The 27,367-nt window shown below is 39.0% G+C and overlaps 2 protein-coding genes across 2 annotated transcripts in view; both read right to left on the bottom strand.

Annotated features, from left to right (window-relative positions):
- The window catches only part of LOC149305342 (von Willebrand factor C domain-containing protein 2-like), a 150,086-nt gene extending 138,217 nt beyond the window's left edge, over positions 1 to 11,869 (bottom strand). Inside the window, exons 1-2 of the mRNA XM_089477948.1 lie at positions 11,414 to 11,869; positions 8,336 to 8,799 (exon numbers count right to left, since the gene is read on the bottom strand). Of these exons, the coding sequence (XP_089334074.1) occupies positions 8,336 to 8,743 (408 nt within the window). The 5' untranslated portion in view covers positions 8,744 to 8,799; positions 11,414 to 11,869. The remainder of the gene's footprint in view (positions 1 to 8,335; positions 8,800 to 11,413) is intronic.
- A 1,037-nt stretch (positions 11,870 to 12,906) lies between these two features.
- The window catches only part of SPAG16 (sperm associated antigen 16), a 506,576-nt gene continuing 492,115 nt past the window's right edge, over positions 12,907 to 27,367 (bottom strand). The window contains exon 16 of the mRNA XM_089477933.1: positions 12,907 to 13,234. Within this exon, the coding sequence (XP_089334059.1) occupies positions 13,059 to 13,234 (176 nt within the window). The 3' untranslated portion in view covers positions 12,907 to 13,058. The remainder of the gene's footprint in view (positions 13,235 to 27,367) is intronic.

Genomic DNA, 27,367 nt, shown 5'->3' with positions numbered 1-27,367 from the left:
ATGGTTTAGATCCAGTTTATCGAACCCACAGGACTCCAGGTTGACTCAGCCTATAGGTTAGTAAAATGAGTTTCCAACTTGTTGGGGACAACTGGCGAACACATTGTAAACTGTTTAGAGAGAGCTTAGTTCACTATGAGGTGGTATAGAAATTTAAAGCACTATTGCTATTTGTATTGCTATTACCTGATGGCTGGTATCAACTGATATAAGCCTGCTCATGTTTTATGATCTTTGAGTTCATTTGGTGACAACCTAAGATAGAGCCTTCTTGATAGCTGCTCCCAGACTGTGGAATTTCCTGCTACAGGAACAACTTTTCCCCACTATGTTTTCTTTTATAACAGTAGGCAAAGACTCCCCTACTTAAAAAGCCCTTAACTTCCCTTAACCTTCAGCCCTTAACTGGTTGGAGTAGAAGGACGTGCACTGGTTGTTCCAGGGGTTGGGGGGTGGTATGTAAAATATTTTAATGTATTTTTATATTAATGTTGTAATTAGATTGATTGTTTGCTCTTTTTAAATTCTGAGAGGACCACAGTTTTGTCTATTTTGTTTTGACAAATGGCAATGGCAAACCTCCTCGGAACAAATCTTGCCAAGAAAGCCCCATAATAAGTTCACCTTAGAGTCACCATTAAGTCAGAAATGACTTGAAGGCACACAAGAACAACACTAGTGGGAACAGGATGGTCTGAGGGGAATGACAGTAACATCACAGTCTCTAGTGATTATAAGAAAATCCCGATGCTTAGAACTGACAATACATGGACCACCTACATAGGGGAAAGGTCCTGAGGCTAAATCTGGCCCTCCTGCAATCCAAATCCAGTCTTCTGTGATTCCATTCTTGCTTTTCTACACTTTTCATATTCAAAAGTTTTGGAATGCATCTTCTAAGGCTCACTTACTATCAGCAAAAGCTTTAAGTCAATGCCGATTGGAATTTTTGTTCCTATTCTTTAGGCTTTGGCTCAGTGATGCACTGAACAGCAGCCCTCAAGAATGCCTCTGAAATGGAATTTGTCCCTTTAGCTGAAGGAGACCCCTATCCTTGCACCTCACTACTTACTGGACATGAAGTGGGACTAAGTAATAGCAACCCATTTTAATACCATAGCCTATTTTCCAGTGATGCATTCACGTCTTTTACTCCAAGTCTCAAGTCTGGGAGCCAACTTTAACTGAGAAAAAAAAAAAAAAGGTTGTGTGTGGGTGGTGACGGTGGTGGAAATTCAATGACTAGAAAATCAAGAGGATGTACACAAAGTTAGAGGATAAGAGTAGGATAGGCTGGATCCTTCCAAAGTTTTTTTGCCCCTCTTGGGGCATTAGAATCAGACAAGATTCATAAAAGATTGGTTATATTTAAAGGATAAAGAGTTATTGAATATAAGTGTAAATTTGAGATTTGGCTGGCATGTCTATCTGTTTTATAATAAAGAAAGAGCGAATTGGAGGAAGAATTAATGACAAAAAATCTAAGGGCCCGAATAGACAGGCCAAAATAAAGCTCCTTTGGATCACTTTGGAGGTATGCTGTTTAAATGATGCATGCTTCCTAAGAGGCCGGAAGCCACGCTTCAGTCCTAAGGACTGGAGCACAACTTTGGCACAGCTTCTGGCTTCTTAAAATTCATTTAAACTGCATGCCTCCAAAGCGATCCAAAGCAGATTTATTTTGTCCTGTCTGTTCAGGCCCCATGTTATCTAGAGTGTATAAGTGTATTTTGAAAATATTTACAGAAGAAGAAGTTGTAAAGGAAAATATGATCAAATGGTCACAAAATTTTGGTTATGCTTTTGAGTTTGAACAAAGGGAATTAACGTGGAAAAAGAGATTGGGTTATGCTTGTTGCCAGATGGTTAAAGAGAATTACTACAAGATTTACTTTAGCTGGCATTTGACACCTGATAGAATGTGCAAAATGTATAATAACTGTAGTGATTATTGTTGGAAATGTGGTAAAGAAAAGGGATTGATCTTCCACATGTGGAGGACATGTGAAAGAGCGAGAAAATCCCGGAAACAAATATACTTTGAAATTAAGAAAGTCATAAAAATGGATTTGAAATTTTCTCCAGAAGTATTTTTGTTAAATATGTTAGACGAAGCAACTGAGAATAAGTTTGCTAAAATTTTATGTTATATGTTATCAGCGGCAAGAATAATTCATGCCCAAAAGTGGAAAAATGAAGAGATCCCAGTGATTGAAGAATGGACTTTTAAGCTGTTGGATTTACTTGAGATGGATAAATTGACAAAAGGATTAAGAAACACTAATTCAAACAAATACAAAGAAGATTGGGGAAAAACAATAGACTATCTTTGACTGAAATAGAGAAAAATAATAACTCTGGGGGTAGAGATTGATTAAAGTATAATTAATTTGATAACGATAAATTAATGGAAAAATTTACATTTAATTAAAGTGAATTCAAGCTTATAAAATAATTCAATGTAATGGAATGATTGTAAACATAAAGAAAGGAAAGAAGATTTATTTAGTTTTATTTACAGATAACCGATAAGCTATAAAAGGAAGAAAATAGTTCCAAGCCAGCAATAAGGGAGTAACAAATGGTTGTAGTATGATGCTAGTTTTCTAAGGAGGAAAGTCTAGGAGCCCACAGCTGACAACATTAAAAAGCACTGTGGTTGGGGAAGAAATGAGAAATGTCTTATTGAGATGGCCATCTTGTTTTAAAATGAAAGCTGAGATCAGGAGAAAAGCTGTTCAGCATCATGAAGATGAATTATATCAAATGAATTCAATATAATAAATTAGTTGAAGTCCTCCAGAGAATGGTATGAAGCAATGTAAAATACTATAGAAAACCTCTTTCTGAAAGTAGATGAAACTATTCATTATCTTCCAACACAAACCTCATACTCCTGAGACCAAATGGAATATAAAATGAAGGCATTTAGAAAGCAATAGCTCTGGAGTAGGGAAAAATCAAGTCTTTTGTTTTTGTCTCAACTTGGTTTGAGTTCAAGTAGTAGTAAGGAATCATTCCCTGGAATCAGGTAAATATTCCCATTAGTCACTTTTCTGGCTGAGATACACTTATAACTTGTTGGATCTAAGGACAGCGAACTCTTTAACACTGCCTCCCTAAATATATTTACTTTCACTACAATCCTTGCTTTTCATAGGATCAGGATGCAAGAATCGATTAGCAGAGATATGTAGCTGGATGAGGAACACTTCACTTTTTTAAGTAGGCCATTGAGGCCTAAAAATGCTAGCTACAGATGGTTCAATAACCTCTCAACAGCTCTTTTTGTTTCCCAAGGGCTTCAACATTTCACTTTGTGTGCCACTTGATGCCAATGTGAAACGCCTCTGAGAAATTTTATTAGATTTCTCAAAAGCCCCATTTCTTGTTTTGATGGTAGATGGAATTTGGTAGCAACTTTATTTGCTATTCAAAGCAGGCAAAGCATTGAATACCTGTCAATACCTACCAAGCTGGAATGCTATCTAATAAATAGCGTGGTAGATTATTCTTACATTAGGAGAGCTGGACTACTAAATCCATCTAGATTCCTTCAGCACCAATAGTGGTTCGAACAGCAGTTGGATATCATTTTCCTGGGGTAAAATGAGGAGCCACTTCTAGTTCAGACATTGGGCAGCTGGTACTTTGCACTTTGGTCCAACCCTTTGCAGAAATACATATGCTGTGGTTCAAAAACATCAGCATCTAGATTGTCATTCTCTATTGCTTGCTCTTGTTCTGAGCTTCCAGAAAAATTGCAAGATGTAAGGAGAACTAATAGATCCATGACCACTCCTTTAAGGCAGGTTGTATAGTTTAAGACTGATCATATCATACTAGAAAGCAGGATATGAAATTTATGGGAGTGTTGTTAACTGAGCTTCCTTCTTTGTTGCTGTAAATTATATTTTATGTATGGCATTATCCAGAACACAGAAAAGCCTCGGATTCATTGATTCTTTTCTGCTGCCTTTATGGTTAGCCAATTAACAGTAATGCTAATGCAGCACACCTTAGATATTCTCATTAAATTCAGCCAAATTCAAGTCAATAAATGACCACTCAGAAGGTTTGGGTCTAGGTCATTTATGGAAACCAACCAATCGAAAACTTTCTATGTAAGTGCCCAAGCTGACCCCCAAACAAATCCCAAGGGTCGAAAAATGTGATGGTTTATATGTTCCCTATATTGCTTGAGTTGAGCTAGCCTTGACCTGTTCAGTGTATGGATGGGAATTTCATTAATGGGGCATTGTGAAGTAGGATCAGGGCAGGAAAAGAGTAAATAAATGTGGCCCATAAGATGCTCTTCTGTAGTTCAGTGTCTACTGTTACCTCATTGTCACGTATTCCAGTTTACAATGATCTTCATGAGCATATTTTAGTTTAACTGCAGTGCTGTAATAGCCATACACAGTCCCAGGTGAAAGGAAGAGATGTTTGTGTGCAATATTTTTAACAGCTAAGTAATTTCACCATTCATCAGCCCTATTCACCTCTCCCTGATGAAGAACATCAGTCTTCACTAAAGGTGAAACAAGAAAGAAAAAGAATGGGGTGGGTTTCACTCAAGCTACTTTGAAGTTGTAGTAAGGCATGAAATTGGTTATTGTTGTTGCTGAAGGACTGTCACAGCATTATAGTACTATCCCAATATTGCAGATGCCTCAGAGAAAAAGGCTAGCTTAAAACCACTTTGGGAAGTGGGAGCTGAGATTAGATTTAAGGCAATGGCTTCCAGATTCGTAGCTCATTCTCTTGGCCATTTCATTCCACTAATTCCCAGTTTCGTCTGCCATCAAAAAAAATCTGAGAAGCCCTTGAACATGTTTTCATTAGTACCTATTCCTTGCGCAAGCTCCTCATGCGAAATGGCTCCTTCCCTATACAACACTGATGACTGGTGTTTTGCCATCTTCATTTACATAAGAGAAGATGGTTTGATATGGAGTAATTAGTGGCACCACATAGCAAGCCCCTTCATATGAACAAATTGCCATGTGGACAACCTCCAAACAGCTGTATTTTCCTGGGATGGTGATAACACATGAGTATCAGGAAATCAGGAAATTCAAGTCTTCCTGACAATGTCTTCATAGCAATGTTGCTAACAATTTAGTCCACACAGATTGCTTGGATTAGAGGTATTTTATGCTTTAACAGATCCTTCAAGCTCTATCTACCAGACTAGAGTAGCAAAGCAAAAGGATTTCTTGCATAATCCACACTATCAGACGATAGTGAGTCTCCTGTAGATGTAACAAACCATCACAACATACTGGTGAACTTGAAGAGGAAAAAAAAGTTCAGTGCCAGCAACATTTTGAAGGAGATACAGACAGAACACTGTCCATATATGTCAGCACTTCTGATTATTCCATGGTATGCACTCAGGAAACATAAGGCCTGAGATCCAGCAAAGTTTAACATATTTAAAGCCTGTTTGTCATAATAAAACACATTGAATGATCCCATTGAAATTTTGTTCTTTTAATGGATAATTTTGTTAGCCTCCTTGAAATCTTTTGAGAAAAGGCGGGACACAAATGTTTTAAATAAATGGGGTTCGTTCGTAAAATACTTTGGCTTGGCTGGGTTATACCCACAATGTGTGAACCAGGCGGCAGTGGATATTTTTTAAACATAATTCTTGTGACTGGAGAAGCGCTTGTCACGCTGTCATCATGATTGTTTGGGAACAGTGAGTATGAATGTCTGGGTGCATGTAAGTGCATACACATTGGGGAATGTGGCCATTTACATGTGGGGGGAAAAGCAGAGTTCATGAATGAATTAGATCTCACTGTAAGTGTAATCAGACTTCACTGCAATAACAGGTTTTTGAAAATTGTAAAGGAATAAGTGATGGTGAAAACTGATGGAGAAGATTCAGATTCAGTTCAAACCCCAGGAACAGAATAGTGCTCAGAAGGCCTAGGCCCCTATGGTTATGTGACTCTAAGTGGCATGTTATTTTTATATTGACATTCATAGCAGGTGATCTTTGAGGTCCAGATGGAAATAAGGCCTGTCTGTGATCCTGGAGAACTGAGGACAGGGTTGACTCTACATGGCCTACTGCCTTCGTATGAACAAAGTGATTCCTCCCCTCCCCCCCAATAGGGTACACTTATGGACTTATTGGGGCTTATCAATGCTTAGGGTTAAATGTATGCAAAGATTTGCTTTACCATCAATGGACCAAAACTGCTCAACTGGTTGAAAAGGAACAGGTCCTTTGATTTGTCAGGTTGGGTAGACTGATTTTAGTCACAGAAGCTAACTTAACTTTCATAAAATCCCCTTTGTAGTGGAAATACATTCCTGCAATACACTGGAAATACTGGAATGATATTAGGGTCAGCAATGAAGCACCTATTCCTGTAGAACAAATATCGAACATGATTTGGTTTGCATTGTTTCCACTAGTATTTGTTTTTAGAAAGTATCTATCTATCTATCTATCTATCTATCTATCTATCTAGAGTATTTATACCCCACCCTTCAGCCCTAAAGGCTCTCAGAGTGGCTTACAGTTATTATTGTTTTTAATTGACAGTTCATATCTATAGATCTGGAACCCTACAATCATGAGCCTATCATGAATGCACTCATATGACTACAGCTGCACATCTAAAAAATAGTATAAAGACTATTTTTCTAGGGTAGTCTGTACAATTTAGTCCATAGACTGTAAAGCTTTCTGAGGAAATCCTTACCAAGATGGTCAAAGGGTTTGAGCGCTTTAGGAAAGCAGAGGAACAGCATCTTTTTTTGGACCAATGCATGACTCTGTTGCATAGCCTTGGTAATTATACAGTCCAAAAGTATAATTTCATGTCACATGTACTTGATTGAAATCAAAACATACCACTGGTAGAAAATACAGAATTTGGCAAGACTGAATGAAAATTGATAGTTTGAATTGTTTCTAGTTCCCTTCTGTTAATATATCCTGCACGCTTTGTGATTATATATTTTGGGTCTCCATATTTTCATATTTTCATATCTTGAGCCTGGCATGTTCTTAAGAGGTCACTATAACCATTGGAACATCAGGTGACTTTTCCATGGGAAGGAATGGAGACTCAAAGACAGGTGGAAGGACCCAGATAATACTGAGACAAAAGCTAAATGGGTTTGCCGTTCACTTCTATCTCCCCATCAGGCTCTCTACATATCTTTTTCCACCAAGAGACAAAGGAGGTCTCAATGCACCAAGGCAGTAAGCCGACGCTTTCTACCTATCCCTTGACATGTTCCCAGCCAACATTCCTATCAATCTAATCACTGTTCTAATATTCTAATCTAATCACTGTTTTTTGTAGTCTTGAAGTTAAAGCCATCAACCGGTCTGGAATCCTATTGTCAATTCCTGGGAAGACCATCAGGTCTTTGTTACATTAAAAGATAGCATTTCCCCTGAGGATAGGTTCCCAGATATAAATATCAGTTCCAACACTAGCCACCGTACCCAAAGTTGATCCTTAGTCTGTGCTCTGTGTATTAACTGTGTTGCCCTCAAAACCTGGGCTAAGCCACACCCCACTTTCTATGGTCATCTCTCCAAGACAGGTAAATATCACCCCTTTGCACCTCTAAAACTTCACTATCCATTTTCCATACTTCCATTTTGGTTGAGTGCTGTGCCTGTCTGAATTACTCTTGTATGTTTGGTTGCAGCCTCATATATTTCTGAATAAAAACCTTCTTAATTCACCCAAACTTGGAGTCTTCCTCAGTTAGTACTGGTACACACATGTGGAAAGGATCCTCAAGTTACCCAGCCTCTCATAAGCTTCCTTGTGCTAAACTAATTCCCCAGGTTTTTAAGAGAAGTTGTGAGGACACCCGAGTCCCCCCACTTTTCCTTGGGTAACACTTCCTTCATTTCCCCCCTTGATAATGATAATACAGTCAGCCCTCCATATCCACATTTTTTAAATCCACGGATTCAAGTATCCACGGTTTGAATTTTTTAAAAGATATATAAAATAAATAAAGCAAACTTTGATTTTGCCATTTTATACAAGTGGCACCATCTTACTGGGACTTGAGTATCCATGGATTTTGGAATCCACGGAGTGTACTGAAACCAAACCCCAGTGGATACAAAGGGCCCACTGTATGGCAATTTGTTTGGATCATCACAGAGTTACAGAATATAGGCATATATTTTCCCAGTATGTTACAGACAACAGGTTAATGAATTTGGGGAAAACTCTGTCCAAGAAGTGATTGGTGTAGCATCTTGGTATAGTGTATATATATATATATATGTGAATATATATGGTCTATCAATCAGTCAGTCAATTTGAAGTGGTCTTACCTTAAATTCCTCCAAGATTTTATAACTTTTCCCATGGTATTCACAAAAGTTCTTCACTTCTTTGCATTCTGGACAACATCCATTGTGTTCCACTTTAGTACACTTTGGGTGGATTTTGGGGCATTCAGGTTGGTCACAGACAGGCCCATCCTCAGTACAGACACATGGGCAGTTGGAATGCCCTGGAAAAAACCGCTCTCCCAGTTTGTATACAAAACCACTGTCATCCACACAGCCTTTCCCTCGATAGTCATCAAAGATCAGGTTATTATCATTATTTGAGATCTGTTCACCGTCATCAGCAGGGTAGTCTTCATGGTTGAAGGCAGCTGGAGTAACCAAACCAGGAATTAGCAACAGTAATATGCAGACTTCATGAAGAGCCATCCCACTCCTCAGTGTCTGCATATGGTCCTAGTATCAGATATACACGGATGCTTCCATGGAGAGGCCAGGGTGGTGAGCTGAAAACAAATATTTTAAATAGGAACAACTTGAAACATACATACATACATACATACATACATACATACATACATTATAGGGCTTCTATTATATACCAAACATGTACTAATAAGAAATCTTGTCTTTCTACCAGTTTTGAAAGGAATAAAATGAAACCAGTTCATCATCAACTCTTGTGCACAATACTGAAAAAGCCAAAGGGAGAATGTACACACAACTTGGACATTCTCTATAGAAGAGTTTGCTTGGAACTGGTGAACTGGGATAGCAAGCACAATGTGTGCCTCAATGGTAGAGTTTGACAGTTCATGTGAACACTTTTCACTAGCTGAATGCAATGGTTTAAAGGAGTGCAAGATGGGTCTGCATGCCTTCAGTTTTTCTCCAGAAGATGCACATATTATCGTAACAAGAAAATTATAAATGAATGTCAATGCAAATTGGATTGGACAACATGCCTGTTAGCCAGATAAGGTTAGAATTGATGCCTTTTGACATTAGTCAGCTTCTATGTGTTGAACACATTAGACATTCAGCTGTTGAATGTGAATTATGTTATACATACAGACACAAGGAACTCCTTGTTTATAGTTGAACTGACATGTATGTTTGTTTACTCATTCCTATGGGTGGGTCTTTACTAAATTGCTGAGAGGATGAATCACATATGAACTGAGCCTTTAAAGAATGGGATTTAGACCAAATTACCATAATCATTCCTACCTAATTGTAGCTTACAAGCCAATACTAATTCCAACCCATCTCAAATGGTTAACTAAAACCAAGATGGACGTATGTCAGGTGCTTTAATGAAAAACAAGAGCTTAAGAAAAAAGGGAGAAAACCCTCTGAAATGTAACTACATTTATACTTCCAATAGGAAGAAAAGGCTGCACTGATTCTGGCCCTAGTTGTGCAAAAATTGCTTCTGTTGCATTATTACAATGGAAAGCCATGTTTAAATGTCTATTGTACTCTATTATTAATAATACTTCATGTTGGATTTTTTTTCTAGGAAGAAGACCTCATTGTATTCTCTACAGGTCTGACACCATGGTGGTATCCATATGTATGAGGATTAAGTGTTGGTTGCACCAGAGTGGCTACGTTCATGCTTAAGTTTCCTATATAATTATCAATTTGGTTTGCACTTTCCTGGCCCTGTCTTACTAAGACAGCTGATGACAGTCTAAAATAAATAAATGCAAAAGCACAGGCAGCATATACAATACCAATCCAAGATCTTCACAAAATGGTTTCAAAAGGCCATGCCAAGTGAGTACCCGACATGACTCCACAAATGCACAGAGGACCCAAGGCATTCAGAAAGGAAAGAGTTCGCACAATTGTCTGATTTTAAAATAAAGGAGAACCTTGGCTTTCCCTCAGATGCTACTTCCATTTCCCTGCTTTACTATTGGCTGCAGTCAGTTCTCTCTCACTTTCATCCGAATGTACAGCCTTTCTTTTCTACTACTCCTCTAACCGAAGCCCTGAAGAGAAACAAGGTGGCATGGACAGTTTTCTTCCCTTTTATGAAACTGATCAGGAAACAGGTATTCTAAGCACATTTGTAATGAGGACATTCTAGGAGTGAGAAACATTTCTGTTTACTGAATATGGTGCACTGAGCAAAATATTAATCACCTTACCTCTTTTGTATATCTTGCTCTCTGGGACCAACTGTCTAACAGTGGTCTGTGTTAGATTATTGTGGAGATAACCAGAATTTTCATAGCACACACATATGATTTATATGCACACATGTATACAAGTTTATAAAGTCAAAGTAAAATAATGATAATAATAATAATAATGCCAAACAAGAATGACTCAGGGAAAAGGCAAGCCTTGCATCTTGCAGAACAACCTAAATGATCCTGTTGACAAAGCAGTTTTTTCAGTGATGAGAAGGAGGGGAGATGGAGAAAGACAGAGAGAGAGAAAGAGGGAGGGAAAAAAGGAGAAAGATGGGAGGTTTCACAACCCTGCTCAGAATATTTCATTACTTGACACTGAGGATATACCTTTACCATAGGGCACATTCTATCCTGGGGAAAAGAGTATTTGTTCCAGTCATGCTGTTGCCTATGTCTCTGTGCTGCAAATTCATTTACCCTGCCTTTCAGATCCTAACAGGGAGTCGCTAGCATGCTACAGGTAGGCTTCAGTCTGCCATGCTCAAAGCTGTGGAAACTTTAGAAAACAATCAAATTGCAAAGAAGTTATCCCTAATGGGGACCAACCAAACCACTTAGCAAAAATCAGGTTTTGTAGTTACAACGAAAACAGACTTCACAAAGGATTCAAATGGGCAAGCACACTTTCTAACAGGGTTTGATCTGCCTAGGTTTTATTGCAACAACTACCTCAACCTACATCTTGATAGAGAGAAGAGAAATGGGAAGGCATCAACATCTATGCTGTAGGTTAAAAACCCAAACAAGTAAGCAAGCTCTGGGAAGCTAGCAACACACCACTAAAGTTCATTTTGTTATTTGTTGTCAATTTTTTTAAAAATAAATAAATAAAATGAAATCTTTTTCTAAGCTACTCCAAAGCTTTTGAGAACTCTATATTGCCATCCCTTTGAGAAAAAAAATCTATACTCACCTACTCAGGATGAAAGCTGGAAAGGGTCACAAGCCACCATTGGGGGGTGGGGGGATCCTTCATCGATGTATCAGAAACAGCTATTTATCTCAATTACATTTTCAAGAGCCAGTCCTGGAAAATCCCTTTCCCCAAAGCTTCCCATTCCACCAAAGCAATCCAGCCGACGCACCACGAGACCTAGGCTTTCACCCTGTGCTGGGATTCAAAGCCAGTCACCATAGAGGGCTCTAGAGTTGAGGCTGCTTTGTATCAAACCACACTCCAAAAACATGCCCATCGTGGCCAGCTTCTTCTTTTATCTCCTTAGATCCCTTGGTTACAAGCTTCAGTTCCACTCCAATGATAACAATAATAATAAAAATAAAAATGAAACAAAAAATGCCCCCATTGGAGCACTACCCTGGGTATATCTGCACCAAGGCACGCAAGGGTGGAGAATACGCTATGCTTCCAATTCCAGGAACGGCAACAGCATGCTGGAGCTCAGAGCCAATCCAGGCAGGAATGCAGTCAGCAGCAGCAGCACCATCCTGGCGTTCTGCTTTTTTCCAGAGGCTCTCCCCCAAACAGCAAGAGCTGGGATTGATCTCAAGCAAGGCAGCAACTTTGGGCAAGATTCAGCACCTTGGAGAGCAGCCTCTGGGCAGCTGATCCTTCGGCGTGCCTTCTGCCAGGCAGCTGAGCATCTTCAGCACCACGGACAGCAGCCAGCCCTTTGCATCCTTTTGCAGGCGGAACGTGATGGCTCCTCTGGGCGAAGGAAAGCAAGTCTTGGGCATCTACTCAGTGGCACCACACTGGACCCCTTCCCTAGGCAGGAGGTATTTTTCCCCCTACTTCTTAAAACACTCTAAAAGAGGCTAAAAGTGTATTCTGAAATATACTCTACAGCTAGATTTTTTTTTAATACAGAGCAAGAAAGGTGTGTAGGGAGGGAGGAGACACATCTGTCAGTTTCAAGATCTTAGACCAGACTGCAGGGCTAGCTTCCAGGAAGTGGCAGTGGGTAGGTGGAAGCTCTCTGCAGCTTACTGAAGGATGAGATAAAGGGTACACTGCCAAGGCATTGGTCTGAAACTTGTCCGTTCTTGCCTTGCTGTCATCCAAGATAATTTTTTTTGGGCAGAATTACCAAGTGGATTGTGTGGGTCTGGGATCTATCTACCTATATACCTTATCTATCTATCTATCTATCTATCTATCTATCTATCTATCATCTAAAAGCACATGATGTAGATCTCTTCCAATGCTGTAATAAGTGAAAGATATCACTGTTCTGTTGTGGCTTTGGCTGTAGTGCCTTGAGTGGGGGGAAAGGGAGGGAGGGAAAGGGAAAAAAACTATTCTCCTGCAATTCATCTTCTTTGTCATTAGGCGTCATTGTAAAGCCATTTCTCTCTATGGAAATGCCAAATGATAGCTTTTTAAAATGCATTCCTTGTAAACAAATAAACATGCAGAAAGGCGAAAAGGCAGTTGAAATAGAAATATATATTTTAATCAAACTGAGATACAGAAACTTGGGATTCCATGCTGTTGCTTTACTTCAGAATGAAACGGTGAATGCGTCTGAAGCCAGCTCCAGTGCTGGGAGGTGGCCTGAGAATTTCTCTGGGATGAGACCAAAGAGTCGGCAAGTGTCTCAGTTCCAAATTCTAACAGTGCCATCGGAGCCACCCGAAAGCAGATGCTCCGCTTTGTGGTCAAACGTGACACTCTGAACTTCATCTTCGTGGCCCAACAAGCTGGAAAGCTGCCCGGACTTGAGTTCTAACGTCTTAACAGTTCCATCATTGCTTGCAAGAGCTACAATGCGACCTGTAATGTAAAGCAATTATATCAGAGGTCTAGAAGACACAGGGGCAACTTTTGGCACCGTCACAACACAAGGTGTGGATTATAACATTCAGTTTATTCATTTCCTGCACAAACTCGTGACTGCAGATCATTATTCACTTTCACAATGATAAAAAGATGAGCAAATCAATATTAAAGAGAGATTAGATTTCAGAGCCATTAAAGGAATCTTGGGATTTCACACTGCCATTCAGGTAAAGCACTGTGAGAACTATTAGTTAATGTAAGATTGACATATTTTTACTCCAGACTTCATGTAAATATGTACTACAAATGGAACAAAAACAGAGTTTAAATTAACTGTGCAAATCAGTATGTTTTGTTTTGTATATAGCTCTTCAGCAAGTTGCTTTGTATGGGGAAAAACATACATTTTTGTAGAATTTTTTAAAAATCATAGACTTATGTATAAAAAAACCTTGAGTTGAAAGGGAACATTAATGCAACCCATGAGAGCATACCAATTTGCTATGCGTACTAGGCAAATTCTGGCCTGTTTCCTGAAATCCCTGTTCCCTCCCTATCTTCCACAGCAAGTTAAACAGAGTTGGCAGTTTAGAGTTTCCCCCTCAATTGAAGGAATCATGTTTGCACTACAACACATACAAAGATTTGGAACAGGGAGAAAACTGCATTTCAGATGCGTCTCGGTGGATATACACTGTATAAATTGCTATATGAAACATAGGTGACTCCAGATCCACTAGAAGGACTATGGGTTTATTTGTAACTGAAAAAAAGAGAGAAAGGGCAAAAGAGAAGGTTTCAGGGGTAAAGCTTACAGAAATGTGGTGCTGAAATAGAGTTCTACTCTCCCTAGAAATCAAAATGACCAAACTGAGGACACTGTACTTTGGCCATATCATGAGATAATGTGACCAAAAGACGATAGTTCTTGGTAAAGTGGGAGACAATAAGAAAAGCGAAAGACAGATGGACAACCAAGGAAGCCAAGGCCCTGAGTCTGCAAGAACTGACCATGTTCATGGAGGTCTCTTATTCAGAGGGTTATTCAAGCCAAAGCCGACTTGATGGCAGCTAACAACAAAGAGTTGTCTGTCCATGAAGATGTATGAAATTATTTTCTCACTGATGGAACTGGAAAGACCCTGGTCTCATGAAGGAATAGAAGGAAGGAAAGAGCTGTTGATACAGTTTCCATGATTGTGGGTGGAATATAAACGGTTTTGTTCGGTTCACCTTGGAGCCATGTTATTCCATTTCTATGTAACGATTTACATAGGACATTTCTACATCACTTCTCATTAGAAAGAAAAACAGAGCAGTTTTTTTTTTTTTTAAAAAAGGGTATATATGACTTTTATACAATCAATTTTATTAAAAATAATAGAATAATAATAACACATTAACAATCAGGAAAATGACTGGAAAAAGACCTGGGTAAATAAGACTTTGGCTGAAGATAACAAACACCTCAAACCCAGAGCCCACCCTGGTGGGTGTTGAAACACCTCACACCATAACTATTTCTCAATATGCCTTAGTATGCTAAGAAAGCCCATAAAGATCAGAATGGACTTTGTGGAAGAATGCTATGTCTTTGACAAGCGGCTCCTAAACTATATATGGGCTTACTAAACCAAAATCAATACACAAGACCTGGTTCATCACAGGCATATCTTCTGTGTGGCTTCCAGTGAAGGTTATGCATCAGAAGAACCAAAGCTGATTTTGTTCTAAAGTCTGAAGCTAAGTTTGGCCAAAACCCAGAATGAAATGGGTTAGAGCAGTGGTTCTCAACCTTTGGGCCTCCAGAGGTTTTGGACTTCAATTCCCAGATGTCCCAGTGAGTATGCTCATTGTTCAGGAATTCTGGGAGTTGTAGTCTCAAAAAATCTAGAGGACCAAAGGTTGAGAACCACTGGGTTAGAGGATCCCAGTATTCTCTCCATTTCTGCACTTGGCCCCAAAGGGTATATGGGAAATTGGGTCCCGTGAGGGCTCCAGAGCAGTATTTCTTTTTGGGTGGGACTAATCACTCTATCTTTAAAGATAGTTAGCACCACACCTTACACAGAGATGCACAGATCATTTTCTAGACTCCCTGACACCTTGCCATTCATTTCTGTAAGACCTCAGAATCAGGGAAATGAGTTTCTTTACAGCAGAAGGATTGCCAGTGGGCCCAGCAAGAAATAACTTTCCAAAGTTGCCAAGCCCTGAACTCAGTTACTGAAGATCTTTTATAAGGCTTCACATATTCAAAATGCAGTTCTCTCCCCCCTCCTCCTTGGTTAGCTAGTTTCACAATGTTCAGCACTTCTCGCATGAGCAAGAAGTGTTTACAGTACAGGAAATGTATATAGAACAGGAAAAAAATGTGTGAACACTGTCCCTAGTGTGAAACATCACATGAGTCTACATAAAGATAAGCAGAAAATAATAATAATAATAATAATAATAATAATAATAATAATAATAATAATAATATGGTCTTATGTGGCTATCTAGTCTGACCTAAAATAGTAATCATAAAAGTTCATTTTAAAAGCTCAATATACACATACAAGCATTTGGCTACTTCACATGTCCAGAGGTTTTGTGGGTGTGGAATGAATGGTGTCCAACAATACCCAAACCCCCATAGTCACATGAATTGGATCGTTTCCCCCCCTGAAAGACCTCCTTTTCTGTAAAAAAAAAAAAAAGGTAACCAATATATTTCTGCATCCTAAAAAATGCTTCCACTATTATTCCCATCTGAAGATGATATGAACTTGCTGTAAATCAAAATAATTAGAAAATGGGGATAAACACCAAAGGAAAACAGTTGTTTTTATTTACTTATAGAAAGAGCCAGTAGTAATGATATAGTGTGGTAATTTCCCACCCCAGGGGCAAAATAGTCCCTGCTGAGATAAATGTTCTCCGGTGAAGAACTATCCTTTTTACTCCCCACTCTACAAACAACCAGAGCATGTCACTTGGATGGTGCAGTTGCAAGGAAATTTGACATATGTAATTCACTTTCTGCTGGTTTTCCCACCCATTGCCTGTCTGCAGAAATAATTGTCTGGAGTGGAGTTAATGGTTTATTGAATTCTATGAAATGATGCCAGTCTATGTCCTTCAGTTAGCAAAGTTAGGAGTGAAACAAACCACCCCGAAAGGGTGGGCTGGAGGCGGCCAGTTTTCTTCCAGAGGGATGCTGCAACAGCCAAACTGCGTGGCGTCCCTCCACCCCAAAAGGAACCCAGAAAATTTGGGTTCTTCTTCGGACACTGTGTGGATGTCACGAGTGTGCCATTGGCACACTTGTGACGTAAGCAACGCACAGCAATGTCTATATGCTGCGTGTCGCTTGTGTCACGATGGCAGCCCCCATAAGGATGGGAGGCCACCATTACGATGACAACATGGCGTGCTAGGGTTCGGGACCATGCGGTTGGTGCACAGTCCTTAACCCTAGAAGCGCCGCCTGGACGCTGCTTCTTGGCAGTATGTACTGGCACTTTATGTCAGTTTTAAGCAGGTCAAAAATTATCTTCCACCACATTTCATCCAATGTGGAAATATGATTCATCATGGTCATCACATTATAACCAAGTGGGACTCCTCAAAGAGGACATAATGGTACTTCAGAAGATAGGATGTCTTAGCAGTGCCATCGCACATTCATTGTATGAACATTTATCTCTGAACCTTACTAGCTGTTCATTAAGGGTCACATTTATTCCTGGTTGATGTGCATTTAAAGCTGCTTCATTAACATTTCTCACATGTCCTGAAAGGGTGTCAGCATGTCAGTGACTATACATATCACTTCTGTTAGGCTCTTCTTGAATCTCAGCTTATTTGTTAATGTGCTAAATCTCTTCAGGCTCACTACTGCTCTGGGTGGTAGCACCCTGAGCCTGGATGCCACAGTTGCTCTTAGGCTTCACTGGATGCATACCCTGCAGGAGCAGCAAGCCAATGTATGTCTTCAGTTCCATGATACTAAAGGGATTCTATACTTTGACTTCAGCAGGGCTCATCTCGTTTCATGTCCTGAATAAAAACTATATGATCACAGATAATGCAGTAAAATATCATTTCTGTGGAGAACAATCTAAAGAGCTCACTGTTTCTTTGTTTGCAGCTTTCCTTGACCCTTTGTTTCTGAGTGATTTTTTTTTTGCTGGTCCAATGTGGACTGTTGTAGACATCTGCAACATGTTCTTTCATCCCTACTTGTCATGCACAGTATCTGTGCTTGTAATTAGAAATAATCTGCTTGTATCATTCTCGCTTGTTGTCTAGGCAGCATCCCTGCCTGGACAAGATCAAATGAGTATGTGCTTGTTGCTCTTCTGCCTTTTACAAGGGGCAGAGGCTGTTTCTCATCTAAGCACTGGTACCAGTTCCTCTGTATCATTTTGACTAGAAAATGGCATGGAGCATTATCTTCATGCCATTTCCAACTTATGGCAACCCTAAGGGGACCCTGTCACAGGACTTTCTTGGCAAGATTTGTTCAGAGGGGTTTCCAATGTGAAGTCGAAGGCTTTCATGGCTGGCATCCATAGTTTTTTGTGGGTTTTTCGGGCTATGTGGCCATGTTCTAGAAGAGTTTATTCCAGATGTTTCACCAGCATCTGTGCGCCAGCACAGATGCTGGCGAAACGTCTGGAATAAACTCTTCTAGAACATGGCCACATAGCCTGAAAAACCCACTACAAACTGTGTTCAGAGAGGGTTTGCTGTTGCTTTACAATGAGGTTGAGAAAGTATGATTTGCCCACAGTCTCCCAGTGGGTATCCATAGCCAAACATGGATTCTTCCAGAGTCCTAGTCCAATGCTCAAACCAATACATCATGCTGGCAATTATTAATTAATTAATTAATTAATTAATTAACTATTATATATTTGCCATGGTGCAATTGAATGTGATGCCATTCATGTCAAATCAACACAGTGCTTCTGTTCAGTACAGCTAACAAGAATGGCCATACTAAGATTATATGTGTATTTCTATTGATCCCAATACATTACAGTCTGTTGGTCAGAAAAATATCCTGAAGACAAGGTGAAATAGATTTATGGTGTCAATTTCTACCCCAGCTGGTGTGCTTGTTTATGTGTGTGTGAGAGAGTGTGTGTGTGTGTGTAGTGTACATGACAGTTGGATGAAACAAGGGGACACTGTTTACCTTCTAGGTCCAGTTCTTTGCGAATTCTGCAACAAAACAGGATATACCCCCATCTGCTCAAATACCTCATCTGCTAAGGTGAGGGTTAAAGCTTTGCAGATGTAGAACTGACATCACTAGTATTTCCTCACAAACAGGAGGAGGATTTGGGGGGTGGGGAAGAGACAACTATGCCCCCTTTCTCTATCCTGAGATCCTTAAAGGCTCCCTACTGTTCTATTACACATCTACTGTTAGTAGATTATGAAAGGATCTCAGAATCAAGATTTATGTGCAGTATTGCACTGCATATAAAAATAGAAGTCTAGCATTTTCAAAGAAGGTGACTTGCATCCAGATTTTTAAGAAATTACACAAACATGCTAAGTGATAGAAAGGTGTATTCCTGAATACAAACATCATTAGACTACACTAAGATTAGTTTTGCTATGCGGTGAAGGCTTTTATCTCAAAATCATACTTATGAACATTTATATCTCAAAATCATATTTATAAACATTAAACATACACACAGAAAGAGAGAGGGGGAAAGAAATAAAGACTATAGAATATAGAATGTGGTTATGCTTATACAGAAAGAATAAGTTAAGCTAGCATCTTCTAAGTTATATATCTGAACTGTCTTATATACTTGAAATAGACTTCTTAGAAATTAAGTGTAATGATCACGAGCCTCACGTACAAACAAAAATCAATACATTCATTTCAAAGCAGATGCAGTTCTTTTAAGAAAGACATTGTTGCATTTCAAGTCATGATTACAAGTCTTTTTTTTGGGGGGGGGGGTGCAGAAGCAAATTCAATACACTCTCATGATGAATACCTGCCCTTCATATATACTACTATATGATTATATATATATATATCTCCCCAAAGAAGGTAAATTAATTTTCTTCCAAGGTCACTGAGTCGTGGGATATTACATTTTGCTTAAGGCTGAAGAAAACAGGGCTAGATTTTGCTGCCCTGTCTTCCCTTCTTAGTTTACAAATAGGTCCCAGGAGCCAAGATGAAAGAGACATGCCTCTGGATATGATGAAGCGATGTTGATTAATAAAAAGAGAGCTTTTAAATAATAAACATCTCTTCATAGCAACCCAAGACATGTCTCTTTCATGCTTCTCCTTAGTTTTTGTATTTTTTTTCTTTCCCCCAAATATTAATAACAAAATGCCATTCAAAAGATGTTAAAAGAGAGGCATACACACCAGATCTTAATGGAGCTGACATCTACTCCATAGGAAGGGCTCACTTCCACAGTGGCATTTTATTTTATGATTGTTTAAAAACTGCTCTCTCCAGAAACATGAGACGGTTATTAACATTTTCTTATTTCTTGCAACTCTGCAAAAGGAATGGGACGTTGGGTGCCTTTAGGAAACTTGAGCAAGACTAATCATTGCTGTCAGGTGGCAGCATCGGATTATTTCTGATAGGACTGAGTCACAAGGCCTAAATTTAACAGATTTCTTCCTCTGTTAACAATGGAGTGATCAAGGCTGCTGAAGAAATCCATCTCTAAGGCTTTCTATGTGATCTTCAGACAGAAATATCACTTGACAATGGAACAGATTGAGAGTTGCCTTTAGCTGCAACTTGAAAGTTGTACTTCATTCCCACTTAAATCATTGCCACATTAGTCATCAGTAACTTGATCATTGATCAAGCAATTTATTCTAGAGTGATCCCAATGTTTTATCTCTGGGGGCATCTCATTTTCTATTTGTATTCTATTTTCCTTTCATTGGAATTCTTTAGGTGAAGGTTTACACAGTGTACGAAACTTGAAAAGGTATAGGTTAGAGTATGTTAAATTCCAGGTGCACAACTTTCAAAATGGGAAACCAAGTAAATACAATGGTAATGAGAGCAACGAAGACATACAAATCAAGGAAAGGGGAGGAAGAAAATGTGCTTTTAACTGCACTGGGGAAGTAGGAACCGTCTTCACTTGAAAAATGGTTCCAGAACTTCTGTACTTTCTCTGTTTAGACAAAGGATATGGATACTTGTAAAAGTAAAAGAAGCCACCCTAAGCATGATAAATATGCCCTAATTTACACACTTTTATAAGTTTATCTAGAACACTGTCTGATCGACAATGTCCATGGTGGATTTGGCAGGTGTAAATATCTATTATCATCTCTTTTTCAGTAAGTCTCCATACTAAATATGGATCCCATTTGCATTTATACTCCACTGACAAAAGCAAAAAAGGCAAACAAACATCTTATCTCTCCCCCATTCCCCCCCCCCCCGTGCTTTCTTACTATATATGGTAGGGATCAAATATCCCTTTACAAACAAACATCCCTTTTACAAGCCAGTAACACATGCATCGTGTTCTGATTTTTACAACTGAATTTAACCTTGAGAAACTATAATCAACTACAATTAATATTTTTTGAAACACTATACTGAAGATTTAATTAAAACTTTCATTGCTTTCCACAGGATTAAGAGTTACCATTTCTACTGCAAGAGACTAATCCCTGCATATATATTTTTAACTATTCTGTACATGTGCAGTTTTTTTTACGAGGTGCCTGGCTTAGGATTTGCATTCCAGGGCTCTTAAAAACAAAAGAAACAACTCAGCCAAAGTTAAGTACTTGTAAGCTTCAGCACATTCACTGGTACAATGTTAAACCAACACTGAACTCTTGTGCTGGACTTGGCTGTGTCATTGCCATTGTCTCTTAATCACTTGTTTTACAGTTAGGTTTAACACTACCTCCACCCATAAATGTATTTATTTATCTATTTAAAGAACTTCTGTATTGCCTCCCAGCCCATAAAGAGGATGCCCACATGGATGGAAAGCATCTGGAAAGTGCCACTAATAATTAAATTATGCAAGCATTTAAAAATATTAGGGTTTTGTTACACACAAAGTCTGGAATCCAGTTTCCAAGAGTCACTATCCAGATACTTTTAAAAAGAAGGCGTGTAAGCAAAGGCTCTTTCATATTATTTGCTCCCAATGCCTGATATGGAGATGAAGACAGCCTCTGAACATGGAGCTATCATGTGTAGCTCATGTGGCTACCAATCCCAGCAGTTACTGGAAGACTGGCATCCATGACTTTGACCAATCCTGTTTTTCAGTCATCTAAATTGGTGGTTCCCATACTTGGGATTGTTGAAACTGTTGAATTATAGCTCTCAGAATCTCTTGGTCACTGGTCATAGCAAGTGGGGTTTCTCTTAGATGCAATCCAGCCATATTGGGAGACCAAAAAATGAGGCACCATTGATCTAAACTAGTGTCACAACCGGTGGCAGCAAATTCTCTAGGTTGGAAAATTGAATAAAAAAGCCTTTATTTCACCAGGAGCCCTGGTGGCGCAGTGGTTAAATGCCTGTACTGCAGCCATTCACTCAAAACCACAAGGTTGCGAGTTCAAGACCAGCAAAAGGGCCCAAGCTCGACTCAGGCTTGCATCCTTCTGAGGAGGGAGCTAAAATGAGTACCCAGACTGTTGGGGGCAAATTAGCTTACTTGCTAATTAGCTTACTTGCTGTTCACAGCAATGATCTTTGGAATAGCGGTATATAAATAAAACAAATTATTAATTATTATTCTTTTCTAAAAGTACTGCTCTTAAATAGGTGACCCTACATGCTAGCTACTCTTTCTAAGTGGTTCCCAAACGTTGCTCCTTGAGGTGTGCTGGACTCCAACTCCCAGGAGCTCCAGTCAGAATGGGTAACAGTCAGGAATTCTGGGAGCAGAAGTCCTAAATATCCAGACGATTAAAATTTAGGAATAGTCTAAGCCAGTTATTGATAATCAGATAGTCTGGCCTATTGATAGCTAGACTATTTGACAGCTAGAATATTGACAACTATCTCCCTATATGAATCTACCAGAGTTTTAATACCATCAAGGGAAGGCTTTATCTTGGTCCCATCACCATCACAGGCTCACTTGGTGAAGACACAAGAGGACCTTCTCGGCAATCGCTGCCAGATTATGGAACGGCCTGCCAGATGAGATCCATCATATAACCACCTTAAACAGCTTTAAAAGAGATGTTAAGACAGATCTCGTCTGGCACGTCTTTCCTGAATAGTTGCCTGGCCACCAAAAAGAAAAACCAACATATTGACCCTGACCGTGTTTTATTGTTCGTTGGTGTTTTATTTATTGTTTAAATAAATAATATAAATAAATTTTAAATAAATAAATAAAAATCCACCTTTGGCCCTGGCCTGGGAGAAAGGCACATATACATACATACATACATACATACATACATACATACATATTAAAAACCTTTACCAGGTTACCATTTCATTATTTTTTCTTACACTAAAAAGCCTGAAAAGCCTTTGATGGGGTGTTATTCTAACTCTGTATTCATGTGGGTTACCATTTTCTGCATGCAACATGTCAGTCAAAGTAAGAAATAAAAGCAAAGCATTAAAGCATAGCTAGATGGTGCCATGGTATTCCGAAAAATTAGGAAATGAGTACCAAGTATATTCAGTAAATGATTTCCTCTCCTCCCTATATGTGACTGATAGAGAGCTGTTTTTCTCATACACATTCAGTACTAGGAACGTTACAAGGCTTTGCAACTGTCGACTGAATAAAATGCAAGTAACTTATTTGCTCGGTGACAGGAAAGCAAGTATGTGAGGCAGGGAATGAAAATGAAAGGGCTCAAAATGGGAATGTCTCTTTTCCATTACCCTTTATGTCAACACTGATCTACTTGCTCTGAATAATTTGCTCATTATAATGTAAATTCACTCCATCCTTTCCTCCAAAAAGTGTTTTTTTTTCCTATTGAGAGGAGCGAGAACAAATTGGGAGTTCACTGCTGATTAAAAACGTTTTCAAATTAACAGTTCCAAAATGACCTATGAAACTATAATGTAAGAATCTACTTAAAGTATGTTCCTTCCTGTGCACATGAAAAAAGATACTTTGATGAAATATATAAAGAAGGGTAAAGGATATACCTCCCACCCCTGTTTTACCTTACTATAAATATAAGTTAACACCACTCTGGTATTCAACAGAGGTCTTCTAATTCCCACTGATAAAAACCTGGCCTCTTTCAAGGAGCTTCTGTATTACCAAAGCTGGTGCAAACATCTATTCCTTCAGGCTGTACTGATGGGGAAAAAAACTATGTGCTTTGGGGAATGAGATCTAATGTGCAACCTTCAACACGATACGAAGGAATGTTCACAGGTTTTGCACATTCTCATGCCTACAGCATAAGTGGCAACAAGTATGTTTGAAATTGTTAATGCAAATCAAACACGAAGAGTTCATTTCCGTCATTCTCATGACACCTTCAACTGGATTCTCATGTTTTCACTGACTGATGACAATGCTGTTATGTGCAATATGAGATTGCTATTTTTGCGTATATTTTCTTAAACAGGAAAAGGACAGCTTTCTAATTTCTAGAGACAACCTCCCAAAGGCTTCCTTACATTTGCCAGACTCTATCCTAATAAGCCTAAATTGGCCTTTGAAGATTGGAAGGTCTCTTCTGCTCTCGGAGGGGATGTTGAGGCAGTTCTGTCCTGCCTTTATACCCAGAGGAGACACGGCTGGGTGAGGCAAGGCAGTATCTGGGCCTGAGTCTGCACTAAGGCAGTTGGAGGGCAGCCAGGAGGCCCCAAGAGAGAGTAGATGCAGCTTCAAAACCTGAGGGCTAAACTTGCCTTTGCAGACTGGATGATCTCTTCTGCCCTGGGAGAGCAATAACCCACTTGGGTAAAATTGCTTTTTATAAATGTGATCTTTCTCAGTGAAACTAACCACATGCTCACAGGGCAAATAATGGAGTAGCATTGGCCTCCATCAATTTTGTTCATGAAATATTAAGTCTGAATCAGTACCCAAGCAATCTGAGATTTTTTGAAAACCATGCTTTCCCCCTTTTCTGGATAGCACCAGGCATATATCATATGTCAACTAAGTAACAATAATAGATCACTTTTAGTAAACGCGCCATGCAATTCTTCTCCTAATAAGAATTGTTCACTAAAACTTAAATCATGCTAGTATACTGAAGCAGCTTAATTGAATTTGTTACTGCATGACAGATTCCTTCAGAACACAAAACTAGACAAGATTAATTCGCTAGGCTGATAAAGTGAAATTACCTGTGGTGGGAGGAACAGGGCCTCCATTTGTCATAGGACTCATCCCACCCCCCTGTCTCATATACTGTCAGATCTTCTTGGAAAGGATTAGCATTTATTTTTGCAATATTAAATTTTAACACACCTTTGCGCAAGCAGATGCAGTCTTTTTCTCTACCATTTACATTTAGAAGCGCAGTTTTCCTGAGAGACTTCTCAGTTGGCTGTGTATCTCCCTCTTTCTTGAAGTATTCGGTCCTTGTAGCCATGATGCACGAGCGAGACACAGCCAAATTTGCATCTGAAGAGAAGTTCCTGTGACATCTCCCCCTTTGCCTTTAATGTGAATAGGCCTCCAAGGCAAATTTCTATGGTTGTCACAGCCTGGGATAAGTATTTTTTTGGACTAGCATCTCACAGCAGCATGAACACTGACAAGAGGAGCCTGGGAGTTGCAGACCAAAAAATGAGCTCTGATGACACTGAGCTTCACAATAGCCTAATATTCTTTAAACAGATTTAATAGTGGTCATAGTTGGAGACTTGCCGATTTTTTGCTGTTGCAAATCATTATTGCCACCCAGGTCAAATTTTGCCTGCATGAGAAATAACATTCCAGTGGTGACAAAATGGAACCCTTATGAACCTTTAGGAACATAACAACTGCCGTATATACTTGACTGTAAGTCGATCTCATGTATAAGTCAAGGACAGGTTTTGGGACCAAAATTATGGATTTTGCTATGACCCGTGGATAAGTCAAGGATAAAATTTAGGGGCATATAGCAAAGGATCTAAAAGATGAAGCAAAGCAAAACAATGTCAAAGAACTTACAAAATTCCAGCAGACATAACTCTTTGCACTTAGTCTTTAGACTTATGGATGTGTGCTGGCCAAATGGCCGTAATAAAGTTGTTATTAGTATAGACTTATGGATGAGAGAGTAAAGGAGGTCAGGAGCTTCACACATTATACTCTTGCTTTTCATCAGGAGATGGTTCCTTCTTTTAAATAAGAGTTAAGATACAATACTTACATTGACCCATGGATAAGTCGACTCAGGGTTTTGGGGTCAATTTTTTTACCTAAATTTCTAGACTTATACATGAGAATATAACAGTAAACAGCAGCTGCGAAAGTGAAAAATCTATGCTTGTGAGATGTCCATTTGTTGTTGTTGTTTTTTTAAAAGGATGTTGGACTACATGAACTAAGCCAACATGGTCATTTCACATTGGAGATCTCCTGTCTTGAATCTGGAACTTTCTGCATGAACAAGAAACTGTTGGATTGTGAGTCAAGTCATAGAGTCAAAGCCTGTACAGTTTATACTGTCTGGAAGTGAGGTTTTAGTTTTTGGATAAGAATTTTTCCTAGCTATACCTGGATACGCCAGTGCTTTAACCTGGGTCCTTCTAAATGCAAAGCAGGAGTTGTTTCAATGAAACCTCTGGAAAGGGCCATTGCATTGAAGACAAGATAGATGTAACCAAGTTGTGACTTGCTAGGTCTAAGATATAGCAGGATCCAGAAGCTCAGGTCATTGGATCAGAGTGCTGTGAAAATCTGGTCAAATTGCAAAGAAGGGATATTTAAAATTAAAAAAACAACCCAATACTAATGACATACCTATTAATGAAAAACAATGGGAAAATTCCTCCCCACGGATGGGACAAAGGACGGGTAAATGGTGATGTTGCATGGCGTCTGATATTTTTGCCCCAATTGCACGATTGTGACAGGAGCATCCTGCTTTGCTCCCATCGCTTTCAGGCATCTGATAATCTCCTTAGAATATGCTTAATCGCTTACTGTTTTATTTTAAAGTGTGGTGCTTCAAATGCCTGATGATGTTACAGTAATATTTTTGCAGTGCAATTACTTTCAAAAGAATTCTAATCCATTTATAAAAAATCAGCTACTTAATGCAACATATTAGATGGAGACAGTCATGTGGATAATTGAAGATGTAATTAGTCTAATTTCCTATATTTAATTCCATTATTTGCATATGATAATTGAAGGAAGTATAGCTTCTTTAACCTAAATACTGAACATAAAGTTGTCGATTTCTTGATTCTTATTTTGCAGCGCTTACCCCCTGGTGTCAGGAATGGAAGAGTGTATGGGAATGAGAAGATGCTAGGGTGCCTTCTCTCCAATGATGGGAAGAAAGTCAGAAAAGTCATTAAACTGCCATTTGAAAATAAATCAAAAGGAAGTGTGTTTCACATTTTGCTTAAATGCATAAGCAAAACAACCTTCTAGAGAGCCAAAACAGTAATTTCTCCCAATTCCTTTCCTCTCACATGAGTTTTAGTTATCTGGAGTTTACCGTACCTGGACAAAAGAGGAAGGCAGGATTTATTATATGCAGTAGATATGAAATAACATATCATGGGGAGAAACAAAAGTTTTTTGATCATTAAGAAAATGATTTTTATACACATCAGAACCAATTTAAAGCAATTCCACAGGATCAATATAGATAGACAGAAATGCCGCTTGGCATTTTATTACCTGCGGAGGGAAATATTGATCATTTCCATTGATTTCTCCTACACATGTGGAAAGGCATCTGTTGTTTCTCCAGAAAGATGTCCCAAAGTGAAAAGTATCAAGAAACTGCTTGCATTTTAAGGATATAGCATTAACCGTTGCCACTATTCCACACTTTTCAGCCCAGAAGAGAAAAAGGACAGTAACATAATTGTTAGCCGATACCACTCAGTGTATGATGTTTGAAAGGTTTATTCCAAAATGACTCCTATTCTCACCTTACCAGGTTCACTAGCCTAGCAAGGTGCTCCCAATGCTAAATGTCATT

The sequence above is a fragment of the Sceloporus occidentalis genome, unplaced genomic scaffold, assembly GCF_023333645.1.
Source record: "Sceloporus occidentalis isolate IW3139 unplaced genomic scaffold, rSceOcc1.0.p SCAF_12, whole genome shotgun sequence".
In the NCBI taxonomy this organism is placed as follows: domain Eukaryota; kingdom Metazoa; phylum Chordata; class Lepidosauria; order Squamata; family Phrynosomatidae; genus Sceloporus; species Sceloporus occidentalis.
This window is presented reverse-complemented; position numbering and strand designations above follow the sequence as displayed.